At 39.9% G+C, this 16,267-nt stretch overlaps 1 protein-coding gene across 2 annotated transcripts; it reads left to right on the forward strand.

The window, feature by feature from the left end:
• Positions 1-13,355: 13,355 nt before the first annotated feature.
• On the forward strand, positions 13,356-16,086 carry LOC111954832 (perforin-1). 2 transcript variants are annotated; one of them, XM_023974740.2, is made up of 3 exons: positions 13,356-13,443; positions 13,874-14,418; positions 14,647-16,086. In XM_023974740.2, the coding sequence occupies exons 1-3, from the start codon at positions 13,441-13,443 to the stop codon at positions 15,851-15,853; spliced, it is 1,755 nt and encodes a 584-aa protein (XP_023830508.2). In that variant the 5' UTR covers positions 13,356-13,440; the 3' UTR covers positions 15,854-16,086. The 2 variants fall into 2 exon arrangements, with proteins under 2 accessions (XP_023830508.2, XP_070292231.1); XM_070436130.1 differs by lacking the exon at positions 13,356-13,443 and adding an exon at positions 13,452-13,535.
• The last annotated feature ends 181 nt before the right edge of the window (positions 16,087-16,267 follow it).

Raw genomic sequence — 16,267 nt, forward strand, 5'->3', positions numbered from 1 at the left:
CTGAGAAATGTATTATTTCTTCCAACAAGTGTATTCTAACATTACAGTGCACAGCTATAGTGCACAGTTGTTCATATTAACAACATTTCTGGAGAGGATAGAGTCGTGGATTCAAATGTCACTGCTGTGACCCATGTGACGGTAGCCTAAGGAACGGGTGGAGTAAAACAGGTGCTACATGCAGTAAAATACTGGCCTCAGAGGCAATTGAGACGTGTCCTTATGAAGAAAAAGCAGTCATTCAAAAGAGATAGTGTAGGCCTAATTGCGATCATTGTGCCTCTAATAAATAGTGCTGCACGATTATTGACTGACATTGGTTCAATTACTTGAATTCCATTTAATTCTGTATTTTTGTGAGCCCAACGTGCCAATTCTCTAGAGAGAAATCAAATCATTCACGAGAGAAATCAACTCAAGAACTACGGGATCCTGGACTGAAGGGAGTTCTATTTAAGAAAATATTCAAACTAGTTTAGAGCAGAAACGTCATAATTAGCAGTTGTGGAAAAAGTACCCAATTGTCATACTTGAGTAAAAGTATAGATACCTTAATAGAAAGTTACTCAAGTAAAAGTAAAAGTCACCCAGTAAAATAGTACTTGAGTAAAAGTCTAAAAGTATTTGGTTTTAAATATACTTAAACACAAACTTGGACCACACTTCCACTCCACTGAATAGCAGGCTAGTGATTGCTTTGCAACTATTGCAGTTAGCCACTGATTTCTTCCAAACCACTCATTGTTGAATTTGCAATTTCCAATTTGTTGTGTAATGTTTATGTCCAATGGCCGATGAGCACCGATACTTTTTATCTATAATTTATCTTCATATGACTCGGATTGAAAAGGATTTGCCAGTAGATTGTCGACGTGATTCATGATGATGACCGCTTGTCTAGCTTGCTAGCTCCAATTTTGAAAGTATGTTGTTGACATGATCAGTCCAATCAAAGCTACGGTAGATATATAACTCTATCCTCCTGATTCCTGCTTACAAGCAACAATTAAAGCAGGGGGCACCAGTGACTCGATCTATAAAAAAGTGGTCAGATGAAGCAGATGCTAAACTACAGGACTGTTTTGCTAGCACAGACTGGAATATGTTCCGGGATTCTCCCGATGGCATTGAGGAGTACACCACATCAGTCACTGGCTTTATCAATAAGTGCATTGAGGACGTCGTCCCCACAGTGACTGTACGTACATACCCCAACCAGAAGCCATGGATTACAGGCAACATTCGCTTTCAAGGAGCGGGACTTTAACCTAGAAGCTTATATGAAATCCCGCTATGCCCTCCAACGAACCATTAAACAGGCAAAGCGTCAATACAGGACTAAGATCAAATCGTACCACACCGGCTCCGACGCTCCTCGGATGTGGCAGGGCTTGCAAACTATTACAGACAACAAAGGGAAGCACAGCCGAGAGCTGCCCAGTGACACGAGCCTACCAGATGAGCTAAATAACTTCTATGCTCGCTTCGAGGCAAGTAACACTGAAACATGCATGAGAGCATCAGCTGTTCCGGGTGACTGTGTGATCACGCTCTCCGCAGCCGATGTCAGTAAGACCTTTAAACAGGCCAACATTCACAAGGCCGCGGGGCCAGACGGATTACCAGGACGTGTGCGTGCTCAGTCCCCTCCTGTACTCCCTGTTCACTCATGACTGCACAGCCAGGCACAACTCCAACGCCATCATTCATTTTGCTGATGACACATCAGTGGTAGGCCTGATCACCGACAACGATGAGACAGACTATAGGGAGGAGGTCAGAGACCTGACCGTGTGGTGCAAGGACAACAACCTCTCCCTCAACGTGATCAAGTCAAAGGAGATGATTGTACAGGAAAAGGATGACTGAGCACGCCCCCATTCTCATCGACGAGGCTGTAGTGGAGCAGGTTGAGAGCTTCAAGTTCCTTGGCCTCCACATCACCAACAGGGGGCACGACAAAACCTATTCCCCCTCAGGAGACTGAAAAGATTTGGAATGGGTCCTCAGATCCTCAAAAGATTTTACAGCTGCAACATCGAGAGCATCCTGATGGGTTGCATCACTGCCTGGTACGGCAACTGCTTGGCCTCCGACCGCAAGGCACTACAGAGGTTGTGCGTACGGCCCAGTACACCTCTATACCAGGCGGTGTCAGAGGAAGGCCCTAAAAATTGTCAAAGACTCCACCCAGACTGTTCTCTCTGCTACCGCACGGCAAGCGGTACCGGAGCGCCAAGCCTAGGTCCAAGAGGCTTCTAAACAGCTTCTACCCCCAAGTCATAAGACTCCTGAACAGCTAATCAAATGGCTACCCAGACTATTTTGCACCCTCCCCCCCCCACGCTGCTGCTACTCTCATCATCGATGCATAACCACTTTAATAACCCTACCTGCATGTACATAATTACCTCAACACTCTCGACACCGGGTCCCCCGCACATTGACGTATTGACTCTGAACCGGTACCCCTGTATATAGCCCCGCTATTGTCATTTACTGCTGCTCTTTAATAATTTTTTATGGGGGGTATTTTCTTAAACTGATTATTGGTTAATTAAGGGCTGTAAGTAAGCATTTCCTGTAAGGTCTACTACACTGTTGGATTCGGGGCATGTGACAAACCAAATTGGATTTAATTTTATAACGGGATTTGACATATTTTTATCTGTGGCAATGACGTTGAGCCTTCTTGGATGGCACTTCTAATGTAACTCTATGGCAGCCCCAAGGGGCTTGAATTTTCGAGCTCTACCTGCAGATTTGCGGTGACATTGTGTCCGTGAGTGACAGAACACTGAGCCAATCACGGCGCAACTAGAGAACATTACCAACCCCTACGCTCCGTATTTTCTGCTGGCTGCCCAACAACCACAGAAAGCACTGAGCTAGGCTTAACACACTGTATTTGGAGCTGCCTTACTCAAGAAACCATGTTTGTATGGGGCTTTATAACTCAATGAAAGTGTTGTTTTTTACATTGTTTGCAAACTGATATGTGACAGGTATAATGCCAAAATAACATGCAAAACAGGCCCACCTGCCCTGAATGACAGGTCGCCACTGCAATAGGCCTAAGGTTACATATAGACAGTATATAGCTAAGGTTACATATAGACATTACATATAGGCCTAAGTCATATGACATACTATAGGCCTAAGGTTACATATGAGACGTTACATATACATACATATAGGCTAAGGTTCATATAGAGATTACATATAGGCCTAAGTTACATATAGACATTACATATAGGCTAAGTTACATATAGCACATATAGGCTAATACATATAGACATTAATATAGGCCTAAGGTTACATATAGACAGTACATATAGCTAGGTTCATATAGACAGTAACATATAAGGCCTAGGATTACATATAGACAGTACATATAGGGTAAGGTTACATATAACATTACATATAGGCCTAAGGTACATATAGGCATAAGGTTACAATAGAAATAATATAGGCCTAGGATTACATATAGACATTACATATAGGCCTAAGGTTACATATAGACATTACATATAGCCTAAGGTTACATATAGACATTCAATATAGGCCTAAGTTAATATACATTAATATAGGCCTAAGGTTACATATAGCCATTACATATAGGCCTAAGGTTACATATAGACAGTACATATAGGCATAGGATTACATATAGACATACATATAGGCCACGGTTACATATAGACAGTACATATAGGCCTAGGATTAATATAGACAGTACATATAGGCCTAGGATTACATATAGGCCACGGTACATATAGACAGTACATATAAGGCCTAGGATTAATATAACAGTACATATAGGCCTAGGATTACATATAGACAGTACATATAGGCCTAGGTTACATATAGACATAATAAGGCCTAGGATTACATATAGAAGTACATATAGGTCTAGGATACATATAGACATTAATATAGGCCTAAGTTACATATAGACATTACATATAGGCCTAGGATTACATATAGACAGTACAGATATATGGCCTAGATTACATATAGACATGTACATTAGGCCTAGGATTACATATAGACAGTACATATAGGCCTAGGATTACATATAGACATTACATAAGGCCTAGTTACATATAGACATATCTATAGGCTAAGGTTACATATAGACATTAGCATATGGCTAAGTTACATATAGACAGTACATATAGGCCTAGGATTACATATAGACATTAACATATAGGCCTAAGGTTACATATAGACAGTACATATAGACAGTACATATAGGCCTAGGGTTTTATTCCACATCTCCATTTCAACCAGTGCATTTAATGTTTGGATTTGATTTTGTCCTATTCTTTAACCACGATTCTTGGTTGAGATGGAGACGTGAATTCAACATATCAATTATTAATTTGTAGACAAACTGGAATTAAAAAGTCAGACAAAGTCACTAAGTCATCTCCTTCAAATGTTGATATTTGGTTGCATTGTCAACACAATTCCATATGATTTTTGTAACACAGTAAGTAGCCTAAAGTTAAAGCTATCTTACAAACTAATATAACAGTTTGTATTCAACCTTAAAATGAGTAACTTATCCATAGCCACATTTTGAGGTTACTGTACCTATAAAAGTATTATTATGTAATCTTAGAAAGCGTGCATGTTCAAGGTAGCATGCAAAGGTCGCAGGTCTGTGGAGACCTTCACAATATAAATATCTGTGCAGAATCTCGAACAGCATTGATCAAACTTGCACTATAATGTAATCTCAACTACAATCCAGGTCGTTTAGTTATGCTATTCGATGAAGCTTTCGTAAAATGATTTCTCGCTGATATGAAAGACCAGGTCTTTATGCTTCCAATACCGTACCGCAAGAGACAAGTGTTAACGTTCAGATTGCGTGTCGGGGTTCTTGACAAAAGACAACCTGGTCTCAGAGCATATTTCAGGATGCTCATTTAGTATAAAATGTTATGTTTCGTATGGTATGTATTAATTAGTTTATGTCATCACCCATTTCGTATGATATGTTATGAATTACAATTTGTATTTTATGTTACGAATTTGCTAAACATATGATATGTTATGAATTCTAGCTAGGTGATTAACGTTAGCTAGGCTAGGGGTTAGGGTTAAGTTTAGGCGTTTGGTTAAAGGGTTCAGTTTAGGGCTAGGGGAAGGGTGAGCAAAAAAAATTTAGGTTAGGGTTTGGAGAGGGGTTAGCTAACATGCAGCTAAGTAGTTGCAAAGTAGCAAAAAGTAGTAAGTAGTTGAAAAGTTGCTAATTAGCTACAATGCTAAAGTTGTCCATGATGAGATTCAAACACACAACATTTGGGTTGCTAGACGTTCGCGTTAAACAACCAACCATCCTACTTTCAACCATCTGTCCTATGTAACCATATCAAACAAAACATACAGTATCATACTAATTTGAGTATCCCGGATTTACATGTACTATGTTACGTCTGGTCAATGAGACCAGACTGCTACATTAGACACCTTGAAATGCTTACTTACAAGCCTTTAACCAACAACGCAATTTTAAGAAAAAAATAAGTGTTAATTAAAAACAAAATCTAAAACATTTGACGAGTAGGCGGCCAGTATGTTGTAATAAACTTTTGTGAAATATATACGGAATATATTTACAAAATAATACATATAGCAGCAGTCAGCATTATACATCAGGACGAACAACTGCACGCATTTCGACTACTAGAGTCTTCCTCAGGCAGCGTTGTAGACGGAAGCTGACGTGGCGGGGGCAAGTAAATGTCGCATGTCAGGAAAATAAACTATATACAAAACATAAATACAACATGATCACGTCAATGTATAGAGGCAACATGAAAGATAAATACAACATGAAAATTAACGCACAGGGATGTATACAACGTAAGTGCGTAAAGGATAATCTATCACAGTTTTGCGCGTAAAAGACAATACATGCACTTGTGCATCAAACACGTTCTATAAAAAAACAATACGCACACCATGGCGATTATTAAAAACTCAGAGGAACAAGGGAAATACAGAGTTCATATACTAGTCAGTCTAAGAAGGTCTACTGCAGTCTAATGCTCATTTAATCCGTGGGGAGTGACAGTATCTAGGAGGCGCAGGAGGCTGATGAGGGGAGAACGGCTCATAATAATGGCCGGAAATGAGCAAATGGAATGGCATCAAACACCTGGAAACCATATGTTTGATGTATTTGATACCATTCCACCGATTCCACTGCAATCATTAACACAAGCCAGTTCTTCCCAATTAAGTTGCCACCAACCTCCTGTGCTAGGAGGTGGATCCATTTAGCCTCTTTTTGTAGCAGGAAACGGTCTATATGTATTATTTTGTAAATATATTATGTTAATAGTTTACTAAAGTTTATTGCAACATACTGGCCGCATACTTGTTTTCTTTCTCCTATTAATGTTTTTCTATAGTATTTTTTGCTCATCTTTATCAAGGGTGCCAATAATTCTGGACCTGACTGTATGTTTTGATTATAAATTAACTAAACCATAGCCTGACAGAGCAGTTGTATTGATACATTCTAAATTGAATCAAATAAAAACCTCCCCTCCTAATTTCATTAGAATCTATAGAGATTTTCCACTTTGTATTCCCCTGACTCAGAGGAGCTAGCTGTGTTTCTCTGTGTGCAAACAATCAATCACAGGAGATGGCGAGTGGATTACAGTCGACTGTCTGTGTACATGTGCTCTTAGGCCACAGAGGAAATAGAATTCCTGGGCATATTGAAACGGACACCACACCGGATTGCTCAATGACAGGGTTTATGATGACTGGTATGTGTAATGTAATGGAACTGAGAGTCATGATCAAGGGCGCAACCCATGTGGTGACACTGCATCTAGTAGGTGGTGAATGTCTTGTTTGTGTAAGGTCAATGCATTTTGATAGTCTGTACATGAGAGCTTTCCTTTGCTATACTTTTCGATCTTGATATGCCGATAGAACTACATGCTGTTCATTTGTGCTTGAGGTTTGCTCATTCTGTTCAAATGTGATTAAAAGGAAAACAGGAATTTACAGGGATGATATAAGTTGAATGGTGTTGTTGGAGCTAAGAGAAATTACTTACATTTGTAGACAGGTGAAAACTCATTGAAGATAAACTTGTGTTTGGCATTAGTAATTTAATGGTTTAAATTAAAGGGAAAGAGTCATGTACTCTGAAAGACTAATTGCCCATTCTTGGCTGCAATGAAATACAAACAAAATTGATTCTGTGGTCTTATCTTGTTTTCACTATGTGACTTAGATCATCGTAAATAGACATTTAATAAAGCATTTTGGGGGGATAATAATGAGTTCTTGTGTTTTCAGAACATCGAAATCAGTAGAGTGTTTTTAATAAATATTTTCATGGCTGGAAAATAAAATACAAAGAAACAGATGATGATGATAACAAAGAAACAGATGATGATGATACTGTAATGTGGAGAATTTACACTGCATGTATAATGGGCTGGTTAGTAACATTTACCATGAAGAGCAATGTATCAGCAATGCTATGTTACTGTACTGTCATCGTGACTTAACGTTTCAACTAGTAGTACTACTGGCAGTAGTTTATCCTGTAGGAGAATGTGAATGTCCCAGTACTGTGGTAAAGCAAATGACTAGTGATTTAAAAATGTTGATAGACCTTCAATCATTTTGAATTGTAATAGGAGATGTGTAGTAGCTACACTACCGTATTCTTAATGCACACAAGCTGTACTCACTGCACCTTGCTCTGACTGAACAAATAATGAACCACTTAGCTACACTGCTAACCTCATGTGATGATATGTCAACTTTTACATTATGAACATGTGCTCCTGTAACACAAAATACACAGATGGGACATCATCAAATGTAAGCGGCTGCATATATTTTCAAAACATTGCATATTTCAAAATGCTGGACGTGGCCTGGCCAGGCTAGACTATAGGCCTACAGTATCATCACACCATTCGCTAATCATCAGTCGAGCCCTACGATAAACATATTTTTGCCCCCTCAGTTTTTAAGCTTGCCTCCCCCACCTTCCCCTCAGCAACCAGTTCAGTTTCCATCTCTGCTCTTGTGGCTGCGGAGAACCCAGTGCAACATCCATGCATTCTGAAGTCACTGACACCCACAGGGTTACACTGCTGTCCAAGCTGTCTCACGAAGCGCTCTGTACCAGTAATGGTGGCTGTGGTGAGGGTAAAGTGTGAGTGTGTGTGAAAGACTCACAAAGATTTGTTTGATTTTTTTTTTTAAACAGAAAAATCATCATTCAAGATATTGCTAGTAAAATGAAACTACGTTTTTCAACCATATGAAATCCACCTCATATTTTAACTCGAAACATATTCATATGTTTGGTCTCCCATCCAGTGTTTTAACCAAGTCCTTCTTAGCTAAGATATTTGTCACTGACTACTGCCAATGTGCTATCGTGAGAATAAATGTTGAAAGATCTCGACTTAACACTAAATTGATTCACCATTGCTATCAAAGTCATTCCATAGGGTAGGCTTAACAGAGCAAATGAAATGTGACGGTACTTTATCACTCATATTCATCAATGATGCTATTTAAGCCTATATAGCATTTGCAAAGTCATCAACAGCTATTGTTTCCATTCAAACAATAATTCAACAAAAATAGACAATACAATAGGCCTAGGGTTTCAAGCTCTGATTGATTTCAAATGTAATGATATTTAGTGATGTTGAATTGTGTTTGGTTGACAACCAAACATCAACATTTGAAGGAGATGTGTCTACTGCTTGGATAGTTCCATCTGTGCCACTGACTTAGTCTGGCTTTAATTCCAGTTTGTCTACAAATTAATAATTACTATGTTGAATTCACGTCTCATCTCATCTAAAAATCTAAGTTAAAGAATAGGACTAAATCAAATCCAACTTTATTTAAAGTGCATTTAAAGTTTGATTTTATTTAGTCCTATTCTTTAACTTTGATTTTTGGTGTAACTAACCCTGATTCAGATGACCATGCTAGATTACGGAGACATAATTTATAGATCGGCAGGTAAGGGTGCTCTCGAGCGGCTAGATGTTCTTTACCATTCGGCCATCAGATTTGCCACCAATGCTCCTTACAGGACACATCATTGCACTCTATACTCCTGTAAACTGGTCATCTCTGTATACTCGTTGCAAGACCCACTGGTTGATGCTTATTTATAAAACCCTCTTAAGCCTCACTCCCCGCTATCTGAGATATCTACTGCAGCCCTCATCCTCCACATACAACACCCATTCTGCCAGTCACATTCTGTTAAAGGTCCCCAAAGCACACACCTCTCTGGATCGCTCCTCTTTTCAGTTCGCTGCAGCTAGCGACTAGAACGAGCTGCAACAAACACTCAAACTGGACAGTTTTATCTCCATCTCTTCATTCAAAGACTCTTACAGACAGCTGTGGCTGCTTTATGTGATGTCTTGTTGTCTCTACCTTGTTGCTCTTTGTGCTGTTGTCTGTGCCCAATAATATGTGTACCATGTTTTGTGCTGCTACCATGTGTTGCTATCATGTTGCAGTTATGTTGTGTTGCTACTATGCTGTGTTGTCATGTGTTGCTGCCTTGCTATGTTGTTGTCTTAGGTCTCTCTTTATGTAGTGTTGTGTTGTCTCTCTTGTCGTGATGTGTTTTTTGTCCTATATTTATATATATTTTTTTTTTCTTTTTCTTCTAATCCCAGCCCCGTCCCCGCAGGAGGCCTTTTGCCTTTTGGTAGGCCGTCATTATAAATAAGAATTTTTACTTAACTGACTTGCCTAGTTAAATAAAGGTTAAATTAAAAAATAAAAAATAAACCGTAAAATGGGGCATAAACCTAACAACTTCAATTACTTATTTCTCTGATCATGGGGTAAAAAAAGATCACAAAATTCACTGGGAATATATTAAATAGGATGAAGAAACAATACTCCAAGCAACAGCTCCATACTACTTGTCAGACATAGAGAACTGATACTATATACAGTACGTTGTTGAGGTGGGATTGGCGTGGGGTGTGGCAGGTCCATGGGTGGCTTTTGACCATTTCTTTGCATTCCTCATATCTAATTAATTGCTAGAAAAAAGTTGGGTCCAAATCAGATGTTAGGTACTATATTTATTGAATATTATATGAATCKTATACATTTAAATGACCAATTTGGGTGCAATCAATTAGCCTAACTTCTCAGAGATCAAATGATATTGCAACAAAATAATGTTGCAGGAATGCTAATTGTATCCGTTTCTAACAACAGAAACAATTTCAGAACAATTTGAGATGGTGAGTGTCAAAATGCTCTTTCTTGTGCTTTTTGAGGTGGACGACCCTAATGTAACATTCAACTTTAAAATGAGTAACATATCCATTGCCACATGTTTAGGTTACTGTAACCCAGTCCTTCTCAAATAGTGGGGCGCGCCCCCATGGGGGGGGGGGGGGCCGGGGGCGGACACCGGGGCGCGTGTGAACCCGGGGAACATGCTTTTTTTTGCCGCAGAGAGTAGTTTTTTTTGTTGCACCGAACAAGAGCACACAGCACAGAGCAGGAGATATGAAGTGCAGATAACAAACCCTTAAGAGACACCATGGAAAAATATTTAACAGGGATGAAAAGAAAGGCGGAGAGAGACGGAGATAATGAGACAAACGTAAGTCAACTGAAAGCTAAGACGAGGAAATATGACGACGCGTATGTAGCGCTTGGCTTCACTGTGACTACGGTGGGAGACGAGGAAAGACCGGTATGTTTACTGTGTCTAAAAATGTTGGCAGTGGACAGCATGAAGCCAAATAAATTAAGGCGTCACTTAAAGACATTACACCCCAATCACGCTGATAAGCCGCTTGAGTTTTTTTCAGCGAAAACGTGCCGAATATTGCCAACAATCGTCCCGCTTTGTGAATGCTACTTCAGTAAACCAGCGAGCACTGCTGGCATCATATAAGGTGGCGTACCAAATTGCACAGTGCAAAAAAAACACTCCATAGCAGAGGAGCTGATACTGCCTGCAGCATTAGACATGGTCTCTGTCATGCTGGATGACGCAAGTGCTGCAAAAATTAAAACTATGACTTCCTCATTTAGATTTTTAAAAAATCAGCACAAATTGTTTTATTCATTTTTGTTTTATAGGTCAGTGTTTCATATATTGTGCTCCTGAGTTAATGTTGCTGATCAATTTGAATGTATTATTATTTATTGATTATATTTAATTTAATTTTTCAGTATCAAATGGTCAAAAAAAATTTACAGTTTAAATAAGGCTTGATTTATTTTATTTTTTTCAGGCAAATTGATGCACTTTAAGTCTTTTCTGTTACAGACAAAAAAACAATGTTATTAAAGTTATTCTTTGTTGTAAGTTGATCTATATTTCTTTCTTTTTTCTTTTTTTGTTTTCTTTAATGTTAATAAGGATACAATGTTATGCAGAGGTGTACTTATAACAATTTTATAGACAAATTATACTATTTACAGTCGCGGCGGAGAGTTGGGGGGCGCAAAATGTTTACTTCTTCCTAGGGGGGGTGTAACAGAAAATAATTGAGAAGCACTGCTGTAACCATACATGTATTCTTATGTAATCATATAAAGCTTGCATGTTCAAGAGAGCAGGCATAGGTTGTCGCAGGTCTGTGGAGATCTTCACAATTGCTGTAATATTCTGCGCAGAATCTCAAACGGGATTGATCACTTGCACTATGTACTTTTTATGTAATCTTAACTGAAATCCAGGTCATTTGGTTATGGTATTAGATGAAGCACAGTGATAACACATTAATCTGTTGAATAAAAAAACAAATTCCCATTTGAACTTTGCTGTTCTTTTAAATTGTTGAAAGCGTAGTGATAGACACTTGGGTGACAACTAAACCAACATTTTCAACCAGCAACTATCAGGAAATAAAATCACACTTTACACTGTTAGTTTCATAAGCTGTTGTGCAATAGGACACAAAACACAATCATTTATTTCTATTTTGAATGCACTGGGCCTTTAAAGTAAAGTCTTAAAATGTTACTTCATATGCACTGTATTTTTAATTGATCTTGTTTTCACTATGTTAAAGACTTAGATCATCGTAAATAGACATTTAATAAAGCATTTGGGGGGATAATTATGAGGTCTTGTGTTTTCAGAACATCGAAATCAGTAGAGTGTTTTTAATAAATATTTTCATGGCTGGAAAATAAAATACAAAGAAACAGATGATGATGATACTGTAATGTGGAGAATTTACACTGCATGTATAATGGTCTYGTTAGGTAACATTTACCATGAAGAGCAATGTATCAGCAATGCTATGTTACTGTACTGTCATCGTGACTTAACGTTTCAACTAGTAGTACTACTGGCAGTAGTTTATCCTGTAGGAGAATGTGAATGTCCCAGTACTGTGGTAAAGCAAATTGACTAGTTGATTTAAAAATGTTGATAGACCTTCAATCATTTTGAATTGTAATAGGAGATGTGTAGTAGCTACACTACCGTATTCTTKATGCACACAAGCTGTACTCACTGCACCTGTGCTCTGACTGAACAAATAATGGAACCACTTAGCTACACTGCTAACCTCATGTGATGATATGTCAACTTTTACATTATGAACATGTGCTCCTGTAACACAAAATACACAGATGGGACATCATCAAATGTAAGCGGCTGCATATATTTTCAAAACATTGCATATTTCAAAATGCTGGACGTGGCCTGGCCAGGCTAGACTATAGGCCTACAGTATCATCACACCATTCGCTAATCATCAGTCGAGCCCTACGATAAACATATTTTTGCCCCCTCAGTTTTTAAGCTTGCCCTCCCCCACCTTCCCCTCAGCAACCAGTTRAGTTTCCATCTCTGCTCTTTGTGGCTGCAGTGGTTTATTTTGCAACATTAAGGAGAACCCAGTGCAACATCCATGCATTCTGAAGTCACTGACACCCACAGGGTTACACTGCTGTCCAAGCTGGTTCACGAAGCGCTCTGTACCAGTAATGGTGGCTGTGGTGAGGTTAAAGTGTGAGAAGAGTGTGTGTGTGTGAATGACTCAAAAGAAGATTTGTTAGATAAAAAAATTACAGAGCAAGAACATCATTGAAGGTATTACTGTCCAAGTAAAATGAAACTACGTCTTTCAAGCATATGAAATCATCCTTAAATATTTTTTACTTGAAACAGAACCATATCTTGCATAACCAAACTCCTAAAACTCTTAGTTGTTGCATTCTAATGCTAAAGCCACCAACTGACTTGTCACCCAATTACAACAGAGGAGAATGTGCTTTTTTTTTTTGCATTGAAATTTGGGGTTTGCCACTAAATATTCTATGAAAATGACCAGCAAAAAAAACTCAAGCCATCCAGCAGTGTATTTAAAGGCTCTTCTCTCTCATCCAATATAGAATCAAGAAACAACTGTCTTCGAGCACATGGTATGATATGAAGTCTCAAACTTTATACATGTTATCTTTTGATCTCTAGTCATAAAACCTGAAGGACAACAATTATTCATACAGATCTTAAGGTATATTGTCCTATTTCTTAAAACTTTATTTCATGTGCACTGTACTGTAATTGATAAGTACTTAGTGCTTGGAACAGCACATTTAGTACAACACATTTACTCATAAATTACCATTACAAGCTCACTACAGTGTGTCACTACAGTGTGTGGTGGCAGGTAGCCTAGCAGTTAAGAGCATTGAGCCAGTGACCGAAAGGTTGCTGTTTCAAATCCCAGAGCTGACGCTGACTAGGTGAAAAATCTGTTGATGTGCTCTTGAGCAAGGCACTTAATCCTAATTGCTCTGGATAAAAATGTCTGCTAAATGATTTTGATTACTTCTACTTTTTTCTTTTAAGAGGGTGATGAAGGAGCTGTGTCTACTTTTACTGATCTGCTGGGCAGGCACACTCCAGTGCCTGGCAGGGAGTTTGAGGGGAAAGATTCCTGGCAAGCCACAGGAATGTAAGCAGGCCGAGTTTGTCCCTGGTTACAACCTGGCAGGGGAAGGTTTCGACATTGTGAAGATGCAGCGAAAAGGTTCTTATGTGATCGACATGGAAAATTGGGAGAGGGAGGGAGACACTTGCGAGTTAGGTGTCAATTTCTATTTGGGTGGAGTAAAACAGAAGCTTCCAGCAGCCATGGCAAACTGGAGAGCCCTCACCGACTGCAAGCGGGAGGTCTCAAGCAGCATCTATGAATCCAGTGAGTCCCTCATCAATACCACAACTTCAGCCGTGACCAACAACTGGAAACTTGGCCTGGACCTTGAGATGAAGGGAGTAAAGTTCAATACAATCATTGGAGGGACAGATTCCAGAGAAGCAACATATGTCATTGCAAAGTCGAAGCAGGACAGATACAGTTTCACCAGGCATGAAGTCCATTGTAGCATCTACAGGTGATGCACTTAACTTCAGCGACTAAACTAAAAGATTCTTAAAGAGACTGTAATATGAGGCTAATATGATGCTTTTCATGAATATTGTGTATCCATTGCATGATAAGTTCACATACAATACCATCACATGCTTACCAATTGCGTTCAACTTAACTGCTATTAAAGACTAAAATACAACCGATTATTGTTAAATGTTAACCACAAACCATTGTCACTTTTTTTCCTCAGATATAGCCTGGTCGAAGATCCTCCTCTTCACAAACAATTTCTGAATTCGGTGAAGAAGCTCCCCACTGTTTATGACCTCAATTCTAAGCCGGCCTATAGAAACCTGATAGACACATACGGCACTCATTTCACCTCTCAAGTCAACCTGGGAGGGAAAGTGAGCGCTGTAACTTCCATCAAGTCTTGTCAGGCGACTATGAACGGACTGACAATCACTGCAGTGAAGGACTGTCTCGATGTCGAGGCCTCCTTGTCATATCAATTCATCGCTAGTTTGACCGCCGAGCTTCACTACTGTAATGAACTAAAGAAGAAACTTGGCACCAACCAAAGTTTCAACAGCATGTTCAGTGACCGCCACTCAGAAATTAAAGGAGGGGTAGTAAATGGAGGCGACCTGCTGTTCTCAGGTGCGTTGGGCGCAAAGGCCTACAAAGAGTGGCTGGAGTCCTTGAAAACAATCCCTGACGTGGTGCACTACTCCCTTAAGCCCCTTCACTTCCTGTTGAAAAGTGAACATCCTGCTCAACCTGGGCTGAAGAAAGCAGTGGAGGAGTACATCCTTGAAAACGCCCTGATAAAGAAATGCTCAGGGTCCTGTCAGATAGGTACGAGGACCAGCAAAAGGGATCACTGTGCCTGTGTCTGCAACAGTGATCAGAGCATCAAGTCCAACTGTTGCCCTGCTGGGAAAGGCCTGGCCAGGCTGCAAGTCTATCGTTTGAGAGCAAAGGGCCTATACGGGGACATCTTAACCAAAACGGATGGTTTTGTTGAGATCTCATATGATAAACAAGTCAAACTCACTGAAGTGATCAAAGATCACTTACAACTTCCGGCGCCGATAGAGATGGCAGCCTCGCTTCGCGTTCCTTGGAAAATATGCAGTATTTTGTTTTTTTACGTGTTATTTCTTACATCGGTACCCCGGGTAATCTTAGGTTTCATTACATACAGTCGGGAGGAACTACTGAATATACGATTAACGTCAACTCACCATCGTTCCTACCAGGAATATGACTTTCCCGAAACGGATCCAGTGTTTTGCCTTCAACACAATACTGTAGCGACCCGCACAGACAGCTGTGTGTTATGTGTTAGGCTAGGAGGTGGTTGTGTTGTACTGACCAGTACCCGGTGTTCGCGGGGTCTGACATGTCAATCAACCTGCTATCTGCCAATCACGGGAATGCCTGGAATGTTCTGATGCCGGGCATCCTGGTGGTTGGCGGAGTGGCGTGGAGGGGGGTTGGGCAGGGGGGTGGAGCATTGGAAGTTAAGACCAGGTTCAGCCTTTGTTCTCTCTCTCTTACGTCTGGGCTTCACAAGAGAAGGTCACGATTGGCTTGTGGGTTATCTGTCATCTATTTGGCGTGTGCTACGGCCCAAACAGTAGCCTGTGTAAAGTTGGTTTAATAAACCGTCAATTCGCAAACTCAAGCCTCTGTCTGGACAATTGTTCATTTATGATCTAGTCAGGTCATTACAATACAATGGATCTGATCCCAGCCGGCGACCCTGGGCGACGCCGAAAAAGGGGAAAACGTGGCGGTCTCGTGGTCAGGCTTCGGAGACGGGCACATCGCGCTCCACTCCCTAGCATACTACTCGCCAATGTCCA

Source organism: Salvelinus sp. IW2-2015, linkage group LG30 (genome assembly GCF_002910315.2).
Source record: "Salvelinus sp. IW2-2015 linkage group LG30, ASM291031v2, whole genome shotgun sequence".
Lineage (NCBI taxonomy): Eukaryota > Metazoa > Chordata > Actinopteri > Salmoniformes > Salmonidae > Salvelinus > Salvelinus sp. IW2-2015.